The 23,635-nt window shown below is 36.9% G+C and overlaps 1 protein-coding gene across 1 annotated transcript in view; it reads right to left on the reverse strand.

The window, feature by feature from the left end:
- Positions 1-9,223: 9,223 nt before the first annotated feature.
- Positions 9,224-23,635, reverse strand: part of LOC145688962 (uncharacterized) — a 210,429-nt gene continuing 196,017 nt past the window's right edge. Inside the window, exons 10-11 of the mRNA XM_081763125.1 lie at positions 22,249-22,337; positions 9,224-9,526 (exon numbers count right to left, since the gene is read on the reverse strand). Of these exons, the coding sequence (XP_081619251.1) occupies positions 9,258-9,526; positions 22,249-22,337 (358 nt within the window). The 3' untranslated portion in view covers positions 9,224-9,257. The remainder of the gene's footprint in view (positions 9,527-22,248; positions 22,338-23,635) is intronic.

The raw sequence follows: 23,635 nt of genomic DNA on the forward strand, positions 1-23,635 counted from the left end.
TATCTTTCCTTTCGTATCTCAACCTGTGCTAGTGCTACCTACTAATATATAATATAGGGCGAGAGTATAGTACCTACTAAAATACAAACCTTTCTTCAACAGTTAACAATTTCATGTTCTGCCAAACTCAGTCATAGCGTTAAGAAATACAAGTTTTATTCACTATTTGGTATTCTATCTTAGATGTTACATGTTAACATTTATATAGAATGGGTCTGCGTCATTTATATGTATATTGAGAGATCGGATTTCGTCTGCACGTACACGGAAAGAAAAGCAAATAATTGGGTGAAGTAATTTCTACATTTTGTGACTGAAATTTTGGGAGTTTCTCCGGGGGGGAATGAATTTTCTTCGGGGGGGAGATTCCCCCCCGGGCTACCCCCTGAATTCAACCCTGGTTGTTCGGTGGGGGTCAATGTTGCCAATTTTGGGTAAAGTCGCTAAATAAGTGGAATTCGACCTCAACGATAGAGTAGGTTGACCATAAAATTTTCAGTTAAAAACGGGACAGGTTCTTGCAACCCTAGACTTTTAGATCTACCTTTGTTCTTATCAGTGCCTTGATATCAGATTTCCTCCTCTCTCTCTTTGTTACAGAGCGGGTACTTATGAAAAAGGAAAGACACGTTGAAATTTGTTCAACACACAACCAACTGCTAAAACCTCTGCTGCCTTTCGAGCAGTACTGCGAACTATAGAGTATGTTTAATATAGGGAATTTCAGTTCAATTTTTGCCTCTTTGTTATTATTAATTATTAATACTTTTAAAAGGAGTAAAGATACTGGGTTTGTTATTTACTTCTTTCATTTACATAGAACGGGACGAATACTACTTTTTCCATCTACTGACGGGACGGCCGGGACACGCCACTAAAACGGGACTGTCCCGGTCAAAACGGGACGTATGGTCGCCCTACGATAGCGACAAAAAATATTTTTTTCCGATTGGAGACTTTTTTGGGTGATTTTTAAATGACGATTTACCTACTTACACATTTAGCGACTTTTTGCTCCAAACAAAATGTTCATCTGTAGAGAAGCATTATTAGTTCAAAACAGTTTTTACGTTCTTTTTTTCTGTTTGTTTGTTTTAATCAGCGCAACTGATGAAGAGTTTGGAAATACAGCATACTCACTGCCCCACAATCCTGCATTGTTATGTTACCCTTGCCCTCTAACGAAGAACAACTACAAACTTGATGTCCTTTAGTTCGCAGAGTTTCCGTTGAGAAACACACGTAATGCATCATTACCGATAGCAACAAGATTAGCTATAGATTGCGTGAATAAAGGCGAAGAAGATGTTTGTTATATTTGTCCTTTGGGGTCTTTTAATTATTCTGCACTTTTTCTTTTACAAAAAAATTGCTTAACGTAAGTACTGTAGTGTTAATTATTTCGGAACTATTTTGACCACAATATGAACAAAAGTACCCGAAACAACCTGAAATGATCCCTGAATTAAAGGATTGGTTGCGCCCTATTTACAAAGATGTGAGTAGAACCAGCGGCGCAAATCTGTCTTCAACATTGGGGGGGGGGGGGGTAAGACCGTTACCATACTTTTTTTGGCGATGTCCAAAATACTTATGAAGTTGAAAAACAATGTTGTGGAGGATCAGAGTTGTCTTCAGCGTTGGGAGGCTGCAGATTTGAGGATTATTCTGGGGGACATCTATTTTATCTCACGTTCCTTTGTAGCAATCGGACAAAAATAATCAAATTTCTCCCAAAAAACACATTTCAAATCGGATTATTGGGGAGAAGTCCCCCTCAGTTCCAAGATTGGAGGGGACATGTATCCGTCATCCCCCCCCCACGGATTTGCGCCAGTGAGTAGAACATATTGTTTAGTTTACATCTACAACTTTAAAACAATGCTTATAGACAATGAATTTCTCTATTATTTTTTATAGCGACTTTTCACCCAAAATTGGAGTCGTCATATCCCGTTTCGCAAACTTATTGCCAACATTTTGGAAACTGGTTGCGAAGAGAGCTACAATGGATGAGTCGAGTTATTTCGTCGCTTCCGCTGTGAACCTAAGTACAAGATTCCAAAGAGATTAAGAAAAAATGAAATGAAACCTTTGAGTTTTACGTCCCACAGTTATGCCGGTTAGGCTAAAGGAGACGCTGATGATAAGCAATGAATGAAATGGTGGAATGAAGAAAGTGGAAGGAAACGGAAGAACCCCGAGGAAACCCACGCACAAGGTGTTTGTCCATCACAAAGTTCATTTGACGGGGGCTGGGATCGAACCCGGGACCCCAAGTACCGGAGGTGAACGCTCTACCACTGAGCCACCGCAGCTCTTAAGAGATTAAGAGTCACAAACATAGTCACTTTCAATTTTGTAATATATATAGGTCTATATATTGCATCACTGACTAATAACTAAAATCCTTGGATTGTATATATAAAAGTCGCCCCCTGCCCGTAAAAAGCTTCATTCGAACTCGGAATCGAACAATTGCATCTGTAAAACAGTGCTGATTTGATTTTAACGTTCCTTTCAGCAGCAAGGCTGTATGAGACGTGGACCTACAGATTAACGTGGAATCCGAACCACATAAGCTCCGGCCGGGAATCGAAAAAATGAAATGAAATCTTTGAGGTTTATGTCCTACGGTTATGCCGGTTAGGCTAATGGAGACGGTGATGAGTAATGAATTAAATAGTGGAATGAAGAAAGTGGGAGGAAACGGGAGAACCCCGAGAAAACCCACGCACACGGTGTTTGTCCACCACAAGGTTCACTTGGCGGGGCTGGGATCGAACCCGGGGCCCCAAGCACCAGAGGTGAACCTTCTACCACTGAGCCACCGCGGCCCCCGGCCGGGAATCGAACCCGGGTGTCCCACGCCAAAGGCGTGTTCACTAACCACTTAGCCACGAGGGAGCTCATCTATAAGGCAGTGTAAGCAAACAAAAAAACGCACACTGGATGTTTGCGCAACTGAGGATCAAAACATTCTCAATGGAGTATGAGAAATAGTTAACGCCAATCAAAGTGTGCTTTTGCTTATTTATTACTTCGTTAGTACTTAATTCCTTCTAGAAATAGTGAAACTATACTATGAAGAAACACTAATAAACTAATAACAATTACGTTGTATTTCTTATCACACCACGACCATTTTTACCACCCATAGAATTTGAACCTAGTACTATACTGCATTAGTCACGCCGTAACGAAAGATGAACAACCGTCACTCGTAGCTGTGTTGTAGCTACCTGTATATCACGCGGCCTGCGTTGGTACTCCTCAACATAAATACCTCACAGCCCAAAGCCAGGAAACATCACAGACAGAAGACAGGGGCACAAGCAGTGCCTGACACTTCACGAACTCTAAACCCGCCAAGACTCAACTCAACATGACCTTCAATTACGTTCTAGAAACCAAACCAATGCTAAGGCACAAACTTACCAACTTCCTATATGAAAACACAAGAAAAAAAATCTAACTTTTTTGGTTCCAAAGTGATGACATAACAATAATACTAAAAAGGTTTTAATTTTCAGTAACCCAAACATTAATTAACTAGGGAACATAACAAAGCAAAAATAAATAAAAATAAAAATAAATTAAATTAAAAAATAAAAATCTGACAAGTAAACTCTCCCTGACTACTTTTTTTTTTTAAATTTCAGTGAGGCTGTAAAATATGTCAGTATCTTCGTAAAATATATATATTTCAATGTAAACAAGTTCTTTAAACAAAAGAAAGCTTTGTAGTAGAGCGCTTACCTCTGACGCGTTAGGTCCCTGGTTCGATTCCTGCTCCCGACAAATAGCCTTTTGGTGAACACTGTAGGTGTGGTTATTCTTAAGACTTTCCAGTTTCCTTACATTTTCTTGATTCCACCATTATCATGTATCTCATTGTCACCTTCTCTCTTACATTGATGTACAATCATGGGGCGTTAAACTAAAAGCAAAAAAAAAAAAAAAAAAAAATTGCAAATATCCTAGTAAAAATGAGTTTTCTAGACTACACAAGTGGCCCCGCGTAGGGTAGTCGCTAGCGCTCTCGCCTTCGGTGCGAACGGTTCCGGGTTCGATCCCGGGGGAGAACTCGGTCGAAAAAGTATCAAAAGATTTTAAGTCCAGCCATCCTGAATGAGGTTTCCTTGGGTTTTCCTCATTCACAGCAGGCAAATGCCGGAGTGGTACCTAACATATAGGTCCCAGGCCTTTTCTTCCTTCCCCAATCCTTTCTTCCCTTCCTTTCCCCGGATAGTGTACTCGCCGAGGAAAGTCATCCCTCATATGGGGTAACAAGGCCATTGATGCCGAAAGCCCAGAAATCTAAATCCTAAATCTTCACTACACAAGGAAATTTCCGCGCTGAAAACGGTTTATTAGCAATTATGTTAAGCAGTCCTGTAGTAAATCTGCACCAAGTAATAAATCGTCACATATAAAATGGAATGAATAAACACATAACATTCATTTTGCTACCTTGAAACATAATATGTTTCAAAACATTAATATTCAAAGTTTTTTCAAAATTCAGATTCACCCATTCCATTCTCCTCAATCATTTACGAGTTACAATAGTAAGAATTGTAGTCATAAACTACATTACTTACTTAGTACTATATTAAAGCAAGTTACACTAAAAGAATATATAATTAATGGAATATTTAACTAAAGTAATAGTTAACTATTGTACTTACCCAGGGTTTTGTTTCCTTCCTCTCTTCTGTTCCGTTTGTAAACAACCTCGTTTCGCAAGCAAAAGACGGTAGTTCAATGACGTCAGCCATGGCGAAAGAAAGAGTGTCTATAGGCGGTCTGGATCTTACACACAGATGGACGTATATAACGTATAGCTGAAGTATTTAACATACGTATACGTATGTAAAATACGGAAAATTGTTAGATGTCAGACATCCTGCAGCGACATGATGTAACATCTAAGCGGGTAAAAGGCAGTACTTCTGTAGTATATGGATAAAGTACGCTCCGTACAGATTTCCTTAGTAAACATAACGAATCCTTGTATTTGTACAATATACCGCTGTCCGGATAATGGATTTTTCTCAGTGTGGTTTCCGCTGAAAAGCGTTATTTTGTAACACTCCATATAAGCACTGTAAAACACAATTCTGCAAGGACATTCAAATCAGCAGACGAAAAGATTCAAAATCTTGGAACAGTCACGAATCCCGCTTCGCGTACTAACAGTTTTGCGAATGATCTGTGTGAAGCTCTAATTAACGCGGACATTCCTTTATGAAAGTTAGAAAATGTTTCCTTTAGAAACTTTCTCGAGAAATACAAAAAACAAAAAGTTCCAAGTTAATCATCTTTGAGAAAGACTTACGTTGATAGCGCGTACAGCAGAACTATTGACGATATCCGTAAAAGTGTTGCTGACAAAAATATATGGATTTCAATTGATGAAACTTGCGATATTCTAGGACGTTCCATTGCCAACGTTGTAATTGGAACTTTGGGAGGGGAAGAAGGCACTCAAACATTTTTGATTGCATCAAAAGTTCTGGAAAAAGTAAATGACACGACAATTGCACAGGTTTTTACAAAATCGCTGAGTATTCTGTGGCCAGAATGTGTAAAATACGGTAAGGTCCTTCCTTTTGTCACAGACGGAGCTGCATACATGAAAAGTGCTGCAAAAGCCCTTAAGGTTTTATTCCCACGTATGCTGCATGTCGCTCTGGCACACGCGCTAGATAGAATTGCAGGGAAGTTTGTTCTCATTTCCTTGACGTTGACATTCTTGTGTCAAATGTAAAAAAAGGTATTTCTGAAAGCTCCCTCGCGAATAAGTGCGTTTCGCGAATTAGCCCTTGAACTTCTGCTTCCACCACAGCCTGTCTTAACGAGATGGGGTACATGGATTACAGCTGTTCTCTATTATGCTAACAACTTTGAACCCATCAAAAGAATCATTGATACTTTTGATGAGGATAATGCGTCTTCAATGTTGCTCAAAGTTTGCTTAAGAAGAATTCCTTGAAAAAGGACTTAGGCTAGTTTTAGACGGAAGCATTTATCGTAGCATTTCTCGTAGGAGATGTGCTGCCAAAAATTTCATATAATATTCTATGGCATCAAAAGTATATGGTGCTTTTAAATGGTAGCATTTTGATAAGCATCTGTCCTGACTTAGCAAACAAATCACTGGAGAAGAGCGTAATTATGGCTCCGATATTAAGTGTAAGGTAGCTAAAGCTATAGTAATTGTAACAACAGTTCTCGCCGGTCATATTAAAAAACGAAAATCACAAAGAAGTATGTGGACAAAGAGCATCCCTACTCCAACTCATTTTTCTTTACTACAATTCAATTTCCCACAAAAAACAAAGAGCATGGATATTTGGCACAAAATCTTTCGCTTCTTTTTAACACACCATGGCGCTGCAATCGGACCAGAAATGCTAGGGAAAATGCTACGAAATAGAGCAGGTTCTATCGACAAGAAATGCCATAGAATATGCCATGGCATGGGAAATGCTATAGCATTTGCTACTTTACACGGTAGGATATCGATGATACGATTTTTGCAACGAGAAATGCTACGATAAATGCTTCCGTCTAAAACTAGCCTTAGTCTTCATTGTAACACATTTTGCAAAGTTACCAGATGATTGCCAAGCTTGAAAAAATAAGAACAGACTTGCTAGTTCTTTGAAAATCTTCAATGATACTCTCAACGATCTGAGTGTTGTACCTGGCGACAAGGGCGAGTACATTTGGCGTGTTGTAAGTGCTAATCCAGATTTGGGGAAATTGAAGGACATCGCTAGTGTTATGGAAGGTGATGCTGATACAACTGTTGACAGTGACATGGATTCTTCCCAAATTACATGTTTCAAGTATGCTCCAGTGACATCTGTAGATATGGAAAGATCATTTTCACATCTAAAGCGAATTCTTTCTGACAGAAGACAAAGTCTTTCCTTTGAAAATCTTAAAAAGATGCTAATAATCTCAGAGAACAAAAATAAGAAAAACCTTTCGTAAGTGAAAATAAACTGCTAATGTAGAGTAAAATGACTTCACTGTAGTATTTCTTGTGCTTTGAATGTTTGTGCTAATGTAACCGCGTGTGAATAAAATGTGATAATATTTTTAAGTTATTATTTCATTGTTAGTACTGAAGAATGGCGAATGAATTGTTAGATGCCGTCCCTTCACGGGTTGCACAAGTTTCCAGAATTTTAAGTGGTAAGTACAAAGTGCAAAATGAAACATTTTATTCGATTAGTAAACGAATTATAGCCTATTATAGCTTTTACATATTTTATTATCTATTTTTTCCCGTAAGTTCATGATTGTTTGTTTATTTTATTTTGCCATTTTACCTGCCATTTTTGTGTGTTTATTTTGCAATTTTACCAGCCATTTTCGGGCTTTTATTTCGCCATTAATTCCGGGCTTTAAGCAATGATTTGACACCATTTCAAAGTTCTTACATGAGGCTTTTACATTTATTTCAGGACCTTTCTCCATATTTCTGTTAGTTTTTACCTTATTTGTAGTTGAATTCAAAAATTACGTTAACAAAAAATAGAATTTTGTTGTTTGTGACACCGCTTTTACACACAAGAAGCAAATAATAATTTATTTATATTTAATAATAATTTGACTTTAAAAAAAAAGATATTTCCAACAATCTGGGACAAACGCTGTATTTCTATCTTAATTAGGGTTGCCAAACGTCCGGATTTTGGACATAAAAATTGATGTCCGGCTTTGTACCCAAACCAGACACGCTTTTGCTCTCCTTTTCAAGTTTGGAGACTAATTCATGAAACAATTCAACTAATAAATGAAACAGGGATGATTCAGGAGATGAATCAATCAAACAAGTTTTCAAGATGCATAAAATATTGCCAGAATAGAGATAAGATAAATAAGTTGTTAGTATCATGACTTTATTAAATACCATGACTTAAAATATTAAATTACCAAGTGAAGTTTCGTCACTAAAATTCCATTATTCAACATTGCTTCCCTGTGGATATGTGCTTGTCTTTACAACTATTATTTCCCTTATATCAGTAACGAATTTAGAAGAAATTCTCTTTTATTACTCTCAGAATTGCGGGGGCAATTGAAGTTTCTAAGCGTAGATATGATTGACACTAGCTTTCTCATTTCTTCAGAAATTCCGGAATTTGTGGGCTTCAGCCCGAAAACCCCCTTCCCCGTATATCATATTGTATACGGCCTTATATAATAATGTGCTATAGTATAATTCTAACATGAATAGCGTAACTCACATTCCCATTTAAGTTGCTAATTTATCCCATTCTCTATTTAAAACGTGCCAACTATGATGCTGTTTGTGCCTCTTATCCCATATTGTTGGAACTGTTCTGTTAATATGTCTTTCATAATCAAATTTAACAGTGCAGCAAAACCTCTTCAGCATGGATGCACAGAGTCCTCTGCTGACGAAATTGTGAACAAATGAAGATTTTATTCCGTGAAGCGCTTCGAGACCTAGGGAGAACCAATGGGAACACGAGCCACAGTGATGCTGCCACTGAACATCAATGTAAACAAATTCGGTTGTTTATCATCGTGACCACTAATAATTCACCATCGCTGTCGACTTCTAGGTCGCGATGTAGCGTATATCTCCAGCATATGCTTATCCAATTGAATCCATATGTTTGTACCATCATCGAGGCAGCAACCACGACCTAAAGCTCTACCTCGAACGCGAGATATCTTCGGCATGTATGAACCCTTACTCTTTAATAACTATCAGACTCAAAGCAATATCGAATCATTGTTGTTGCCTTTTTTAACCAATAAATTTGATTAATCGGGATTCGGTTAAACGGGACTGCAGTGTACATGCCTTTTAAAATTGAATTATATATATTGAACGGCTCTGGGAAACAAAATAGTAAGCGCCATTTTCGTTGAAATTGTTATTAGATTGAATGGATTTGTATTGAACCAGAGAACAGTATGTAGGTACTATAATTTGTAAATGTATCTCCAGATAGAAGGGGTAGCTTGATTGGTATGTATCATTGTATTGAACCGCATTGGAATGTTTTAATCTTCTTTCCCAGTTTCTCGAAGTTAGAAAATGTGAAATAGATTATCTTTCTCGAGCCGCTCATATATATATATATATATATATATATATATATATATATATATATATATATATATATATATATATATATATATATATATATATATATATATATATATTCCATTAAACTTGATACCATTGTCATTCAAAAATGAAATCAATACAGGTCTTTCTCAATTGCATCTTCTATTTGGCTTTTATGTTCTTCGGTGGGTTCATTTCTCTCCTCTTCAAGTTTTGTACTCGTTTTGTTTTCATATTCAATATCTGTTTGCACGTTTTCTATACTCATTTCTTGAATTATCTTGGCTCTGAATGTTTCTAACTTCTTATTAAAATAGATTCTGAAGGTCAAGAAATAGACAAATTCGACGATACTCATAACGTTGATGCCAAGCATAATTCCAACGATTGCTGCGACAGATGCTGCAATAAGATGATAATGATCGTTAGATTAAAGAAGCTTAATTTTACATTATTCAAGAGTAAATCTACTGTATAATAGGATAAAAAATATTGGTAACTTAGAATTATATAAATTTACATATAATACTATATTGTAGCGAAGGATTAGAGAACTGCAGTATGTAAAGTGCAAATTGTTGTCACATAAATGCATCTTTCTGAAGTTACAACTAGATTTTCCTATTTTGCTTTGTTTAATCATTACAGGTAGAAAGGTAGATTGGCATTAAGAGATGCTGCCTTTTCTGAATTGATAATAAGATGTCCCAGAATATTCGTACTAATACCGTGAAATTTGAGTTCGATAGAGGCACCCGATCCAAGCGGCCATTAACACTTAAGATACCGTACATAAATGGTTAAATGATAACTATGCACACTTTTTAGCTGAGGCAACAGCCATACAAATATATAACGAAGAATACTGTATGTGTATATGAAAATGTATGTACACTTCACATCAGAAAAATTGCGACAGCTAACGTCGTGCTGCTAGGCCACCGAATATACACCTTCTTATCCATAATCTTGTCTAGTAAAGAGACCCCTCTCTCTTATTCCCTTCTCTCTCTCCGGTACTAAAATCAGCAAACAACATGACCGCAATTCCAATTTCAAAATATACATATATTAGTATCGATAAAATGGAAGAATAAAACCGAGACGAAACAAATACACACACACAATAAAAAGTTAAAACTAGGGATGGCCATTTCCGGAAAAAGAGTTTTCCGGTTTCCGGAAATCACATTTTCCGTTTTCCGTTTTTCCGGAAAATTTTCCGTCTTCCGATTTTCCGGAAAATTTTCCGTTTTCCGATTTTCCGGAAAATTTTCCGTTTCCGTTTTTCCGGAAAATTTTCCGTTTCCGTTTTTCCGGAAAATTTTCCGTCTTCCGTTTTCCGGAAAATTTTCCGTTTCCGTTTTTCCGGAAAATTTTCCGTCTTCCGATTTTCCGGAAAATTTTCCGTTTCCGATTTTCCGAAAAATTTTCCGTCTTCCGATTTTCCGGAAAATTTTCCGTTTCCGTTTTTCCGGAAAATTTTCCGTCTTCCGATTTTCCGGAAAATTTTCCGTTTCTGTTTTTCCGGAAAATTTTCCGTCTTTCTAATTTTCCAGTTTCCGGAAGAATTATATTCCGTTTTCCGTTTTCCCTGAAAATGTAGTCATCCCTAGTCTGTAGGAAGTTTAACCTTTTAAAGAGTTCTGGTATATTTATATACCATGGCGTACTATCGTCTTTGACCGCTTATTTAGGTTCTATAACAGGTATTTAAGCCGGGATTTTTTTTTATTTTTCAAGTCAAGGATGGACCAAAGAACACCGCAGATGCGTTTTGGAACCGGATAGTCAACTTGGCGGCGCCAAGTGGTGCGAAGGGACGTGACTTTTTTCTTAAGGCAAATTTCAAAACTTTTTCACGCCTTTAGTTTTCAAGATATCAGATTGAAACTTGCATAAGGATTATGTGTATACCTATCTTTGGGTATTTATCAATTTTTTTAGATCCCTACGTGAAACCGGGCACGGGCCCGAGGGGCGCAAGTGTTACGAAGGGGTGATTTTTTCAGAAAAATTCCGTTTTTTTCCGATTTTCCGGTTAAGGTTTATGATACCGACACGTGGTACCGTTGGTAAGTATGCTCTATCGTGAGAAAAACGAGGTATGAACCATGATCCTACGATAAATAGTAAGGAAGCAGTAGCTGTTTGAATGAAAGTCTAAAATTTTGGACATCCTTAAAGGGTTAAATTTCTTGCAATCTGACGTCTTTGTTACATTTCTATCTGATAATTCATTGTTAAGAGCTCTTCTTTGTTCTATCAATCTCCCAAGCATTTCATGTATGCTGTTCCACCGAGTTTTAACTTGCTGTATAAGGAAATGTACTTCCAATCCTAATAACCTTTCCTGTTTTTCCAGTTCTGACGTTGCCAACGTACTATATTTAAAGTGGGAAACAATCCGACTAACAACACTTAACATTTTCTTGATTTTCTCTATTGCAAGTCCCTTAATTATAGAGAGTTTAGGGTCTGAGCAAAACAACATATGCTTGCATACGGAAGTTCTCGTACCGCACTTGTAATATTACTAGCATTGTCATAGACAATTGCATGTATTTTATCTAAAATATTCCACTACTCTGCAACATGGGCTAAGTGCTGAGTTAGGTTTACCCTTGTGTGCCTCACTTCTATTTCAATTATTTGAAGGACTGAACTTATTGAACTCAGATGGAAGCATATAGTGGGTTGTGATTGTAATATAACTTTCCGTAGCCTGCGAAGCCCAGCTATCTGTTGTCAAATCAATCGATTCCGCAGCCACACTTCTCCTTAGAAAACAAGGCCTCAATACGGCGAGTTACAGTTTGCCTGGATGGTGAGTGGTAACTTGGTTCTACTTCATTCATAAATTCAAGAAACCGAATTGCTTCAACGAAAGACAAAGGAAGAAGAATCCTTTGGAGGAATCCTTTGGTACCGTATTACTTATTTTACTATCAAGCACCTCTGCTCTTGCGGAAGAACAAGGTTTAGGGTCTCTGAGATCAGACAGAATTCTTTTCTGTTTCTTACGTACTACTATGTTTCCTTATTTGTAAAACATTTTATCTGGGATATTTCTGTTACTTTAGATGCATTTGAGCGTGCGCCAGGTGAAGCGATAATCTGAGATATAGAAGTAGCAGCACCTAGATTATCATCTACGTTTATGAAATAATAATAATAATAATAATAATAATAATAATAATAATAATAATAATAATAATAATAATAATAATAATAAAACACTTCGATTGCATTAGGAGTTCACAATTTAGTAACAAAACATGAATGTAGAATAATAAGTAGAGCAACCCACATGCTCTATTTTATGCTTTATTTTTTTTCCAAATTATGCTTTATTATTAATTTCAATCATTGTTTTACATCAATCGTGTATAACGTATAATATTTACTATACATTAAATATTCTAAATATCTTGATCTATTTATTAATATTTTATGCAACCAGTTTCTTTCATATTTAATGAACTTTCTACCTAATGCACTGTAAAGAGAGGCTTTACTCGAGTCAGTTTTTTTTAATCACTTGTGTGCGCCTTAGAGGTGCATATATACAGAAAGGGAAAGTAAAAGATGCCACCAATAAGTACAGAAAGTGCTCAACTTCAAGAGGTACACATAACATTATAGTGTGGAGTTCTTGTGTACTATTCATTGTTGGTGGAAGTTTTCTTCTTTTTGTCCTTTATTCTTTTCTCCACGTCAAAAGATTAGACCAAAAAGTATACAAAAATAAAAATAAGCTTTTCATTGTTGCATTGGTATGTTCTCATTGATTTTGCACTGTAAATATTGTTCTTAAAAATATTAATACAATATGTTGAAGTTAAAGAGATTTTTTAAAGAATTGTGCTATATCTTTTAAATTATGTTTTATGCTTTATTTTCTAAAATTATGCTTTTAAAATTAGTTTCTTCTGGACCCTTAGACAGCAACAACCATGTTCAAGGTACCAACCATATGTGTAAATAGCTATTATGCTTTTTATGCTTTTGTATGCTTTTGGGTTGCTCTAATAATAAGTAAAACTCAAATGCATACAGAATCACAGATAATAAGTCAGCATTGAGAACTGAATTGATGTATCGATAACTAGGTGGAATCAGTTTAAGAGAAAGTAGCGGAAAAAATTACGAAGAGAATTATGTGGAATAGATCATTATATGAATAGCTGGCGCTAGTTTCAAGTAGTGCTACATACTATGTTATTTATCTCAATAGTACCGGTATTTGGAATTTGTGACGCTTATAGTTGCAAGATGGTAACACTAGGGTAAAGTGTAAAATTGAATTACATCAGTAGAATTGAATTTGTCTTAGGGTTAAAAAGTCTATGGCACAGGTCGGATGTAACTGAGTATAATAAACTTACAGAAAAAAAAAACATCGGGACGATAGGGTACTCGAATCGAACATCGGCCTTCTGAATGTTAATCCGATGTTCTAACGCCTGAGCTCAGTTGGAATACGTAGTGTACTCCCGCCAATACTACTGCGTGTGGATTCTATAGAATCAATCTAGGGCGCCAATTTCTCTGTAACTTTGGGGATCCATTCAGATGCAGAAGGTATATATGAGGGTTTTAAGACAAACTGAATTCAAATTGTGCAAAATATTGTATATTTATAAATAGAATGCGGGGTCCACATGAACTTTGAGGGGGCTGCCCCCGGCCCCCCAGGATCTGTGACCTTGAGAGATCACCGTGATCACGATAAGCAATGAAGAAATGGTTGAAATATGAACATACCAGTTGTATTAACACACTGCCAGCTCTACTGCCAGAGTTCTGCCCTCAGGTACACGCATAATCGGGGATTCCGCGAAACACACGCATGATGGGAATTTCCCGGTGCAAACGAATGATCTGCAAGCCCTCACGCAAACAAAAAAAGTACATGATTAAGCAAGTGTACAAATAGATGTAGGAGGAAGGAATGTTTCGTCGCTGATTTACTCGACCTTTTCTCTCCTGTCCAATGTTAAGTTTGAGTTGCGTTTCTTTAGCACTAGATGGTGAAGAGCATTGCCTCATTTACAGGTTGTTTTCGCGTAGCATTTTTCGTTATATTTCTTAATGTAAGACGACCAATGTCACTATTCCAAGTGAACATTTTCATTTTCCGGAAAATTTTCCGTCTTCCGTTTTCCGGAAAATTTCCGTTTCCGTTTTTCCGGAAAATTTTCCGTTTCCGATTTTCCGGAAAATTTTCCGTTTCCGTTTTTCCGGAAAATTTTCCGTTTCCGTTTTTCCGGAAAATTTTCCGTTTCCGATTTTCCGGAAAATTTTCCGTTTCCGATTTTCCGGAAAATTTTCCGCCTTTCGATTTTCCGGAAAATTTTCCGTTTCCGATTTTCCGGAAAATTTTCCGTTTTCCGATTTTCCGGAAAATTTTCCGTTTTCCGTTTTCAATTTTCCGGTTTCCGGAAAAAATATTTTCCGTTTTCCGTTTTTCCGGAAAATGTGGCCATCCCTAGTTAAAACTAATGGATGTTTGTTAGACAGGGGTTCAGAAGTCAGACACAGGGAGAAAAAGAATACGAAGAACATATAAGAAAATGGAATTTAACGTTGTAAGAAAATAATCTAACATAAACATTATAAAGTTCCGTTTCCTGAAATCCAACAGTAATAAAGAAAATGAAATGAAATGAAACGAAATCTTTAAGTTTTACGTCCCACGGTTAGGCTAAAGGAGACGGTGACGATGAGAGATGAGTGAAATGGTAGAATGAAAAACGTGGGAGGAAACGGGAGAACCCCGACAAAACCCACGAGCACGGTGTTTGTTCACCATAAAGTCCAAACGGCGCAAGCTGGGATCGATCCAGGGACCCCAAGCACCGAAGGCAAACGCCCTACCACTGAGCCACCGCGCCCCGTAACAGCAATATAGAAGTAACGTTTGTTTTCTTATATATTTTTTCAGGGCTATTCGAATATATAGAGGATGCTTCAAAAATAGTCAATTTCAAAATGATTAGCAAACTTGGTGCTCAAATTAAATACTAAATTTCCAGTGGAACTGTAGAGTCCCGAGACACATATATGATAATGTTTAAAATTTAAAGCACATGCTTTGTTTAGGTGTAGTTCGGTTCAAAATTCGGCAGTGTTATTGGACGTACTGATCCGAAATATATTCTAATAAACCCAGTAAATAGCGTAGATCATATCTTTCATTCCAGACTACTAATGCAGTGAACAAAAAATAGAAAAAGAAATAAAGAAAAAATGAATGAGAGCTGTTTTGCTGCTAAATTTCTATCGGAAACAGCTTATATTAAAACTTCCAACTGTATCATAATGAAAAGTTACAAATGTTCAAAATGAAAATTTGATGTTCCTTATAGATCTAGCAGTCCTTGCATGTTTCACATTTGAAACGTGAATAAAACACATTAAATTATAGGATGGAGAGGAATTTTGTGTCAAACTAACATAAAATCTTGTTTTGAAATAACCGAAAAGGTGGCCATTTTCTAGTCATCTGTGAAGATTTATTTATTTCGAACATCAAGTCTCGATTTCATCTATTATGGATATAACGCTGTAATTCGCACCAATGGAATAACATGGTAGAGTTGAAACGAGTCATCGCGTCAGTCGGATGATCTGCCGTGTCGTGACAAAACGCTGTAACTTTGGCGAAGAAGTTTTGCGAAAATGAGCCTTAAAGTTTTCATCCGAAAATGTGATCTGTATCGTGTAGAACCAGTGTAACTAGGCAATAATGGTCAACCAATCAATTTTCACCAAATTTAATCACACAACATGCATTTACGTAACATTACATGTAACCACGTTTTTTCAAAGTCAAGATATACTATTTCTACACGATACAGATCACATTTTCGGATGAAAACTTTAAGGCTCATTTTTGCAAAACTTCTTCGCCAAAGTTACAGCGTTTTGTCACGACACGGCAGTGATGTGGGTTAGAGCCATGTCCACGCGCACCAAGACGTAAATAAATATTTTGTGTAACGCTGCACACAAGTTTATTCTACAATAACATGTGTAGTAGTGCTCCCGAATTTTATGTATAGGGCCTACGTAAGATTGATCCCTCCTTATGCCATATGGACTTTACGGGGGATAAACACCACGTAGGTGGCTTTTCTGAAAACGGAATAGAAAATATGGCAAAAGCCTAATCTTGAAAGAATCTTTGGCAAGATTGATGCGGGGCCGCGGTGGCTCAGTGGTAGAGCGTTCACCTCTGGTGCTAGGGGTTTCGGGTTCAAACCCTGCTCCCGCCAAGTGAACTTTGTGGTGGACAAACACCGTGTGCGTGGGTTTTCTCGGGGTTCTCCCGTTTCCTCCCACTTTCTTCATTCCACCATTTCATTCATTACTCTTTATCACCGTCTCCTTTAGTCTAACCGGCATAACCGTGGGACGTAAAACTCAAACTTTCATTTCATTTTTTTCAAGATTGATGCGGTGTGCCCGGCGTCGCAAGTATTGGAGAATATTGATATTATTATTCGTTGAAGTGACAATTATACAGTGAAGGTGAATACTTATTACACTTATTATTATTATTATTATTATTATTATTATTATTATTATTATTATCATAAGCGTACTTTTGAACTTGCATGGCGAAATTACTATATAGTACGTTATTATTTCTGTAATTTTCCTAGATTGTATGTTATTCCGTTTATTAACGAGCACTAATTTGTCTCCAGATCGTCGAATAAACCAGTTTCGGCGTGCACTATAGTATAAACAGCCTTATAGGAAGAAGCTGGTTCATTCCAGAATTAGGGCTGAACTTAGGAATATTTGGCTTACTGTCAAGTTCAGCGCTCGCAACGAAGCGAGGAAAATCGTCTCTGCCTTTGCTCTATTTTTTGATTGATTGTTTTCGTCGCTATTTTCTTCTGAGAAGTTAAAACTTCAGTATGTGAATTTTCAGTTTAAACGTTATAACTTTATTAGCATTTTCAGTGAATATTTATTATTCTCCATAGTTTGGCAACATTAATCGTCGAATTACTGCCATGAGTTGCATTAGAGCAAGTACGTTGCGCATCAACTTTGTCATGGTGAGTCAAAGCCCATGTCTATTGCCGTTCATGAATGGATCCGTAAAGTATTTAATTTAACGGTTGACCAGGTACTGCCATTTGAAATGGACTTCGTACGTAAGAACTTATATCTGAAATTAATTAACAAAGTGTTATGTGAACAAATATTAGCTGTATTAATAGAATAGTGACCTACTCAGATAATAATGGGGAGCATCTGTTGCTTATTGATTTGGCGGATAATTCTTTGGTGATAGCCAAGGTGTCCTTATGCCCCATGGAACTTAGTGTCATGCAATTAACACGTGTGCTCTCCCAATATGGCGTTGTCACTAGTATTGTCAATGAATTCAATATTCAAACGAACACTTCTATGCTACCCGAACGGGTCGTTACCTTGTTAAAATGACTATTAAACGAAACATTCCTTCGTTTATCACGGCCTGTGGTTTACATTTGTTTACCAGCTTTGCTGGTCAAATCTAAACTTGCGCTATCTGCAAACTCACCCGAGTATTTGGTTTAGGGCTGTCCCAAGAAAAGGAATTCTCATCTTACTGTGCCATATACAGCAAACAATCCCGTTTCACCCATTGTACGAGTACCCCATAATTTATCAGTAGATCCATCAGCTCCTGACACCGGTAGTTACAGAGTTTTTCCAGTGTTCAGGATGTTCAGGATAAGGATGTTTAGGAATCAACTTCTTCACACCCACCGAACGAAGCAGACAACCAGCCAGCAGATCCCAACATTAAATCAAACCCGGCTCCTACAGAACCTGTGCTTTCTAACACCATGGAAGTGGAAGAAAATCAGGATACCAAACTTGTTCCAGTAACACCCAGCACCACACCAGCTCTTTCAAAACTCGTCTCGTCGGTTTCTACGGTAAGTGATACTGGTTTAGTTGAAGAAACTTGTTCTGTCTCTCAGATTGTACCCTTAGCTGTTCCACCAGGATTACCTCTCAAGTTACCATCACGCTCTCGCGGTAGTGACTCCACAAATGACTCAGATACAGAAATTATTCTCAGTGATAAACCCATACTCAGTAAACAGAAAGTACTCAGTAGCAGGGTGGTTTGATTTAAATCAATCTGATTTAAATCACGATTTAAATCAAGATTTAAATCACTTGATTTTTTAAATAAAAATCGTTGATTTAAATCAAATTTCGAAATAAAATAATTTAAAGTGAAAATAAGTAAAATCCCGTTTCTGTTCTGTTATTTCGGTTACGGAAGTTAATAACCATAATACAATGAGACTCAAATGTACAGTATGTACAGCATAGTATTAAAACAAGTGTCATGCACAGGATGATTAGGGAAAATCCCGTTTTGAATGGGTAATGGAGCAATCCTGCTTTCTTCTCTTCGTATCAATGGGTCTGGGTTTTTAAATCGTTAACTATTCCAACGGGGAAATCACCATCGACATTTAAGACATAAATTCTTTCGTGTACGCGTCTGCTTGTTTGTTCCCAGATAATAGGGCGTATTTAGAGGGGTCCTATCCCCCTCCGATTTTTTTAAAGATTTATAACTTTAGGCGAAATTTAAGTATTTCGTGCCTCAAGCTAGTTCCATTTTTTTTTAAAAATATGCCCCTACCAAATATCAGTAACTTTTGTGAAAAACTGTCATTTTGATAAACGTTGCTCTACTTTTTCCTTAATGTTTAACCTTTTAAATTATATTACCTATTTTTATTCTATTAAAAGTCGAATCTTCATTATTCGATTACAAAAGTACCAATAAACCTTTTTACTTCGGTTTTTTTTTTTTTTTTTTTTTCAAGACTGGAGGCATTGTAGAACATGTTACATATACTTTCGTGCCTTTCTGAGTCGAGACATAGTGTGTGATGACATCATAAATTTAAAAAGATATTTTTTGTTATGCCTATTATTATTATTTTTTGGCGAGCTTACACTTTGCATTCAAAAGATTGAAATATTGCCCACTCGTTCAGTGCACCCCTTAGTATTTTCAGATCTCTGCGTATAAACAGGAAGGGGGGTCCAGAGAGGAAAATGTAAAAAAAAAAAAACGAAGATATATTTAACAAAATAGCTTTTTTCGCAATTCAGAAGGAGACGTATGAATTATATCGTTTGAAAGGCTGTTCTATTATGAAGAGAATGATGAACGAACCGTGATCCGAGGATAAATAGGTATGTTTCAGGAAATTGTTACCTGAGATCCTGTTTTATACAGGAATCTAGGGTATTTGGCGGATATTATTTTTCGCGGGCTTACTTTTGCACCTAGAAGATTGAAGTTTTGCACATTTATTCAATGAACCCCTTAGCATTTTTCAGTGTTTCAGATCTCTTCCGTAAAACAGGGGGTTGGTCCAGAGGGGTAAAAAGTAAAAAAGGATATTTTTTAACAGAAAATCCTTTTTTCGTGATTTTTCCGCCCCGATATACGATGGAGACATTTGAATGGTACGATTAAAAATCTTTTTTATTCTGAAGAGAATAATGTAAAATCACGACCCTAGGATAAATAGGGATGTTTGAGGAAATTTTTGTATTACATGCAGGTTATCTGGGACATTCTGGAGATGTTCTTAGCTCATTGTTAAATATTTTCCCCGCCCTGACTATTCAAGATAGCTTGAAATTTTATACACACATTTAGTACACCCCTTAGTATTTCCCAGTTGATTTTGAGATATGTGCGTTAACACAAGGGAGTTCAGAGGGGCTCAAAATTTGAGAAAAAAATTCAGAAAAATCCCATTTTCTTTCAAAATGTCCCGCTTCAAGGACATGATAGGGAAATGTGAATGTTACCGTTTGAAAGGCTATTCTATTCTGAAGAGAATGACGTATGAATCATGATCCTAGGAAAAATAGGGATGATGATGTAGCTGCTTGACGAAAGTTTATAATTTACGTTTTTTTTTAAAAAGAAAAGCCATAATTTAAAAGGGTTAAGAAACATTGTTTGGGATTGATATAGGTTAACAATTGGGGATTAATTCAAAATTCAACCCTAATACTTTCACTTAAATGGCATAATTAGCATTTAATACTAATTCCTAATGCTTTTTCTTCAATTCGCGACTTGTAATTTACGAGGAGAAAGATTTGATTTAAATCAAAAAAATCGATTTAAATAAAAAAAATCAACAAAAATGATTTTTTTAAAAAAAATCATGATTTTTTTCCACCCTGCTCAGTAGTGTGTTTAGTAAGGACTTGCATCCTATACATGGTTCTTCTGGTAATAGGGTCTACTGCATACCAAACGCGAGCTTTCACAAAAAGTTGAAATCGGATTCCGAATTTAATTCCGGAAGATAATTCCGAAGAAGGAAGTACCTAAAACTGTAGTGGCATCATAATACTCTATTGCATTTTCTTATTTTGCAGTAATATTACTCCCTATTTATCATGTGTTGTTACGCTCGCATATATTTGTTGTCTCTTCTTGTTTTTATGTTTACTTTTCGTTTAGCGATTATTAATCTCAATACGTTCACCTCTCTAGTTAAGCACCATGCCCTGAGTGTCGTGACACATCAAGAAGAAATCGATGTTTTGTTCGTTCAGGAAGTTGCAGTCACAGAATTCCATTACCTACCCAATCATTCTCATGTTACCAGTGTTAGTGAAACAGCTTCAGGAATAGCCGTATTTATCGCAGCGATCTCAATTTTGTGGTACCTCTACAACATCCCAGTGAGCGTATTACCACGGGAGATTTACAACATGTTCGTTTGTACAGTGTCTATGCTAAATTTGGTTCTTCGTATAAACGGGAACAAAATAAGTTCTTTGCCACTGAACTCCTTCCGGCTTTGTATAATGGTAGCTCCCCATGTATTCTTGACGGGGAATATAATTTTACACTTTTCCCCATCGATGCTTACCCTCATTTCAACGGTTCGTATACTCTATGTCAACTAATAGCCATTTATGGCCTAATAAATGTGTGACGCCATGTTCATCCTAATGAGCTCATGCTTTCTTTACGTCTGGATCGTCTTCATCTCGATTAGACAGACTCTATATCAGTAAATCTCTTCTTCATCGGGTTCGAGATGTATAAATTATACTAACCTGCTTTAGTGGCCACCTGGCAGTTACAATGACCATCGATTTACCCGTCTCAAAATTTTAAAACGAAGTCCAGTGTGGTATTGCACCGTCTTCAATATTGCAAAGGATCCCTTATGAATTTCTGGGAAAAGCGAGACAAACCGATGTTTCGAGTTGTCATTCAACAATATTGTCGTGATAGGAATGCTTCATATTGTACTCATTACCAATATTACACCAATCTCTTAAGAGGTTACATTAAATAACAACTTCAAGATAGCACATAACGGCATAAGCACGGGTTATATAAATGTGTGCTTTATCCGCGCAAATGCACATGTGCACATGCACGACTTAGTCACTGGTTATATACGTGTGCATAACCCACGCAAATGCACATGTACACATACACGAGTTATGTATGTGTGCTTCATCCACGTAAATTCACGTGTACGACTTATGCACGAGTTATGTGTGTGTTCATCATCCACACAGATGCACATGTGCACATGTACGGCTTATGCATGGATAGGGCACATGTGTCGTACACGTACGTGTTGTCTGTGTTGGATCAGTCTATGTGGTAGTCAGTCAGACGTGAGTTACATAATCTGAACATCCACGGTAAGATTGCAATTTGCAAGCCACTGGTCACTGTCAGCAACGCTTAGCGCGAGAAAAATGGTACCGAAGACGTACAAGACTTCCGAACACACCTATTAAAATTTAGTTAATATTTCATAAGCAAATTCAACATTATGATTTAATTTAAGAAATTGGAGCGAGAAAGGTAAATACAGTAGTGAGTACGTTTTATCACATTGTATATTAAAACAAAACACACAGATTAATTTCTGCTTCAAAATACGAGAAATTAATGTACGGTCTTTTAAAGAGATTGCTTAGTCTGAATTACCTTTAATGCATCTATTAATTAACCTAAGTTATTTTGACTTTAAAATATTATTAATGGACTAACCTAACATAGACAACATAAAAATGCAACTTACCAATGAGTTCAAATTGCCATAGAGTAACTCTGACTTTAAAATGTTCACTTGAAGGAAGTAAATTAAGTATAATTCCTTGAATTTGTGATCTGAAAATTACATAGCGCAATAAATAGGAAATGCAATACAACGACAGTACAAAAAATATATTCTAAAATACATATACGTATTAAAAGCAATCAATAAATTTAAGTGCATAGCTATCAGATGTACTTAATATGCATTGCTATTGTAGATATGATTTTAAACAACATGTGTTTATTTTTTTTAAAGATCTCTTCAGCAGCGAGGCTATATAGGGTAATAAATAAAAGTTTAATTTGTGATCCGAAACGTATTTCCTTCTATTAGAAATCGACTGTGAGTCTCCCAGTCAAGGAAGGACACTGAATCGTAAACCATGACACATTTGGGAGCTTAGAAAAATATGAAACGACACTGATTATCTTTTCTCACTCTCTCATGAATAAATATACTGCTAATTGAGGCCCTACCTGCAAGAAGCAATGCTGCGAGGGAGAGCCAAATGAAAACCGCAATTATTTTCCCGCACCATTTTACTGCAGGGAGAATGTTTGTTTTCACATTATTTTCCTACATAGTCCCTTCCCAGTTCAATGTACTTATGCCATCGGGTAGAGAGTACTTCAATAGCGCGTAAGGAAAATTATTTTCGTTGGTGCTGTAGCCACTCATGCATCGCCGATTGGACGTCTTCATCAGAGTTGAACTTCTACCCTCCACGATGCTCCTTGAACCATAGATATGGAGATCTGATGGTGCCAATTTTGGCGAGTGTGGCGGATGTGGAAGGCGCTTGAAGCATAGGTCGTCGACAGTTTTCATGATTGCACGAGTAGAATGAGGATGAGGGTTATCATGTTAAATAAAAAAAGCCTGCATTCAGCTTTGTGCGTATTGCTGGCTTCAAATGGTTCTTGAGAATTTCGGTGTAGGTGGAACTAGTCACTGTCGTACGTAGAGGTATATAGTGTTCCAGAATAGGACCGTTCTTATTCCAGAATAAAGACAACATTGCTTTTCCTGCAGAGGGATATCTACGAAACTTCTTTGGTTTCGGTGGGAAAGATTGTTGCCATTCTTTGCTTGCACATTTCGTCTTCAGTTGAAAATGGTGCATCCAACTTTCATCCCAGGAGACAATGTGAACTAGAAAATCCTCACCCTGCTCTCCATAAAGCCTCAGCAGCTCTTGACATGTGTCAATCCGACAGTCTTTTAGTTCCTGCGTCAGCTTTCGAGGAACCCACCTGGGGAACACATTTCTGTAGCGGAGTTCGTAATACACTATATGTTGTACTGAACCGAAGCTCATATTCAGTAAAGAAGCAATTTTATCCAAGATGACATGGCAGTTTTCCTGCAT

The sequence above is a fragment of the Thermobia domestica genome, chromosome 7 (assembly GCF_964235325.1).
Source record: "Thermobia domestica chromosome 7, izTheDome1.hap1.1, whole genome shotgun sequence".
NCBI lineage: Eukaryota > Metazoa > Arthropoda > Insecta > Zygentoma > Lepismatidae > Thermobia > Thermobia domestica.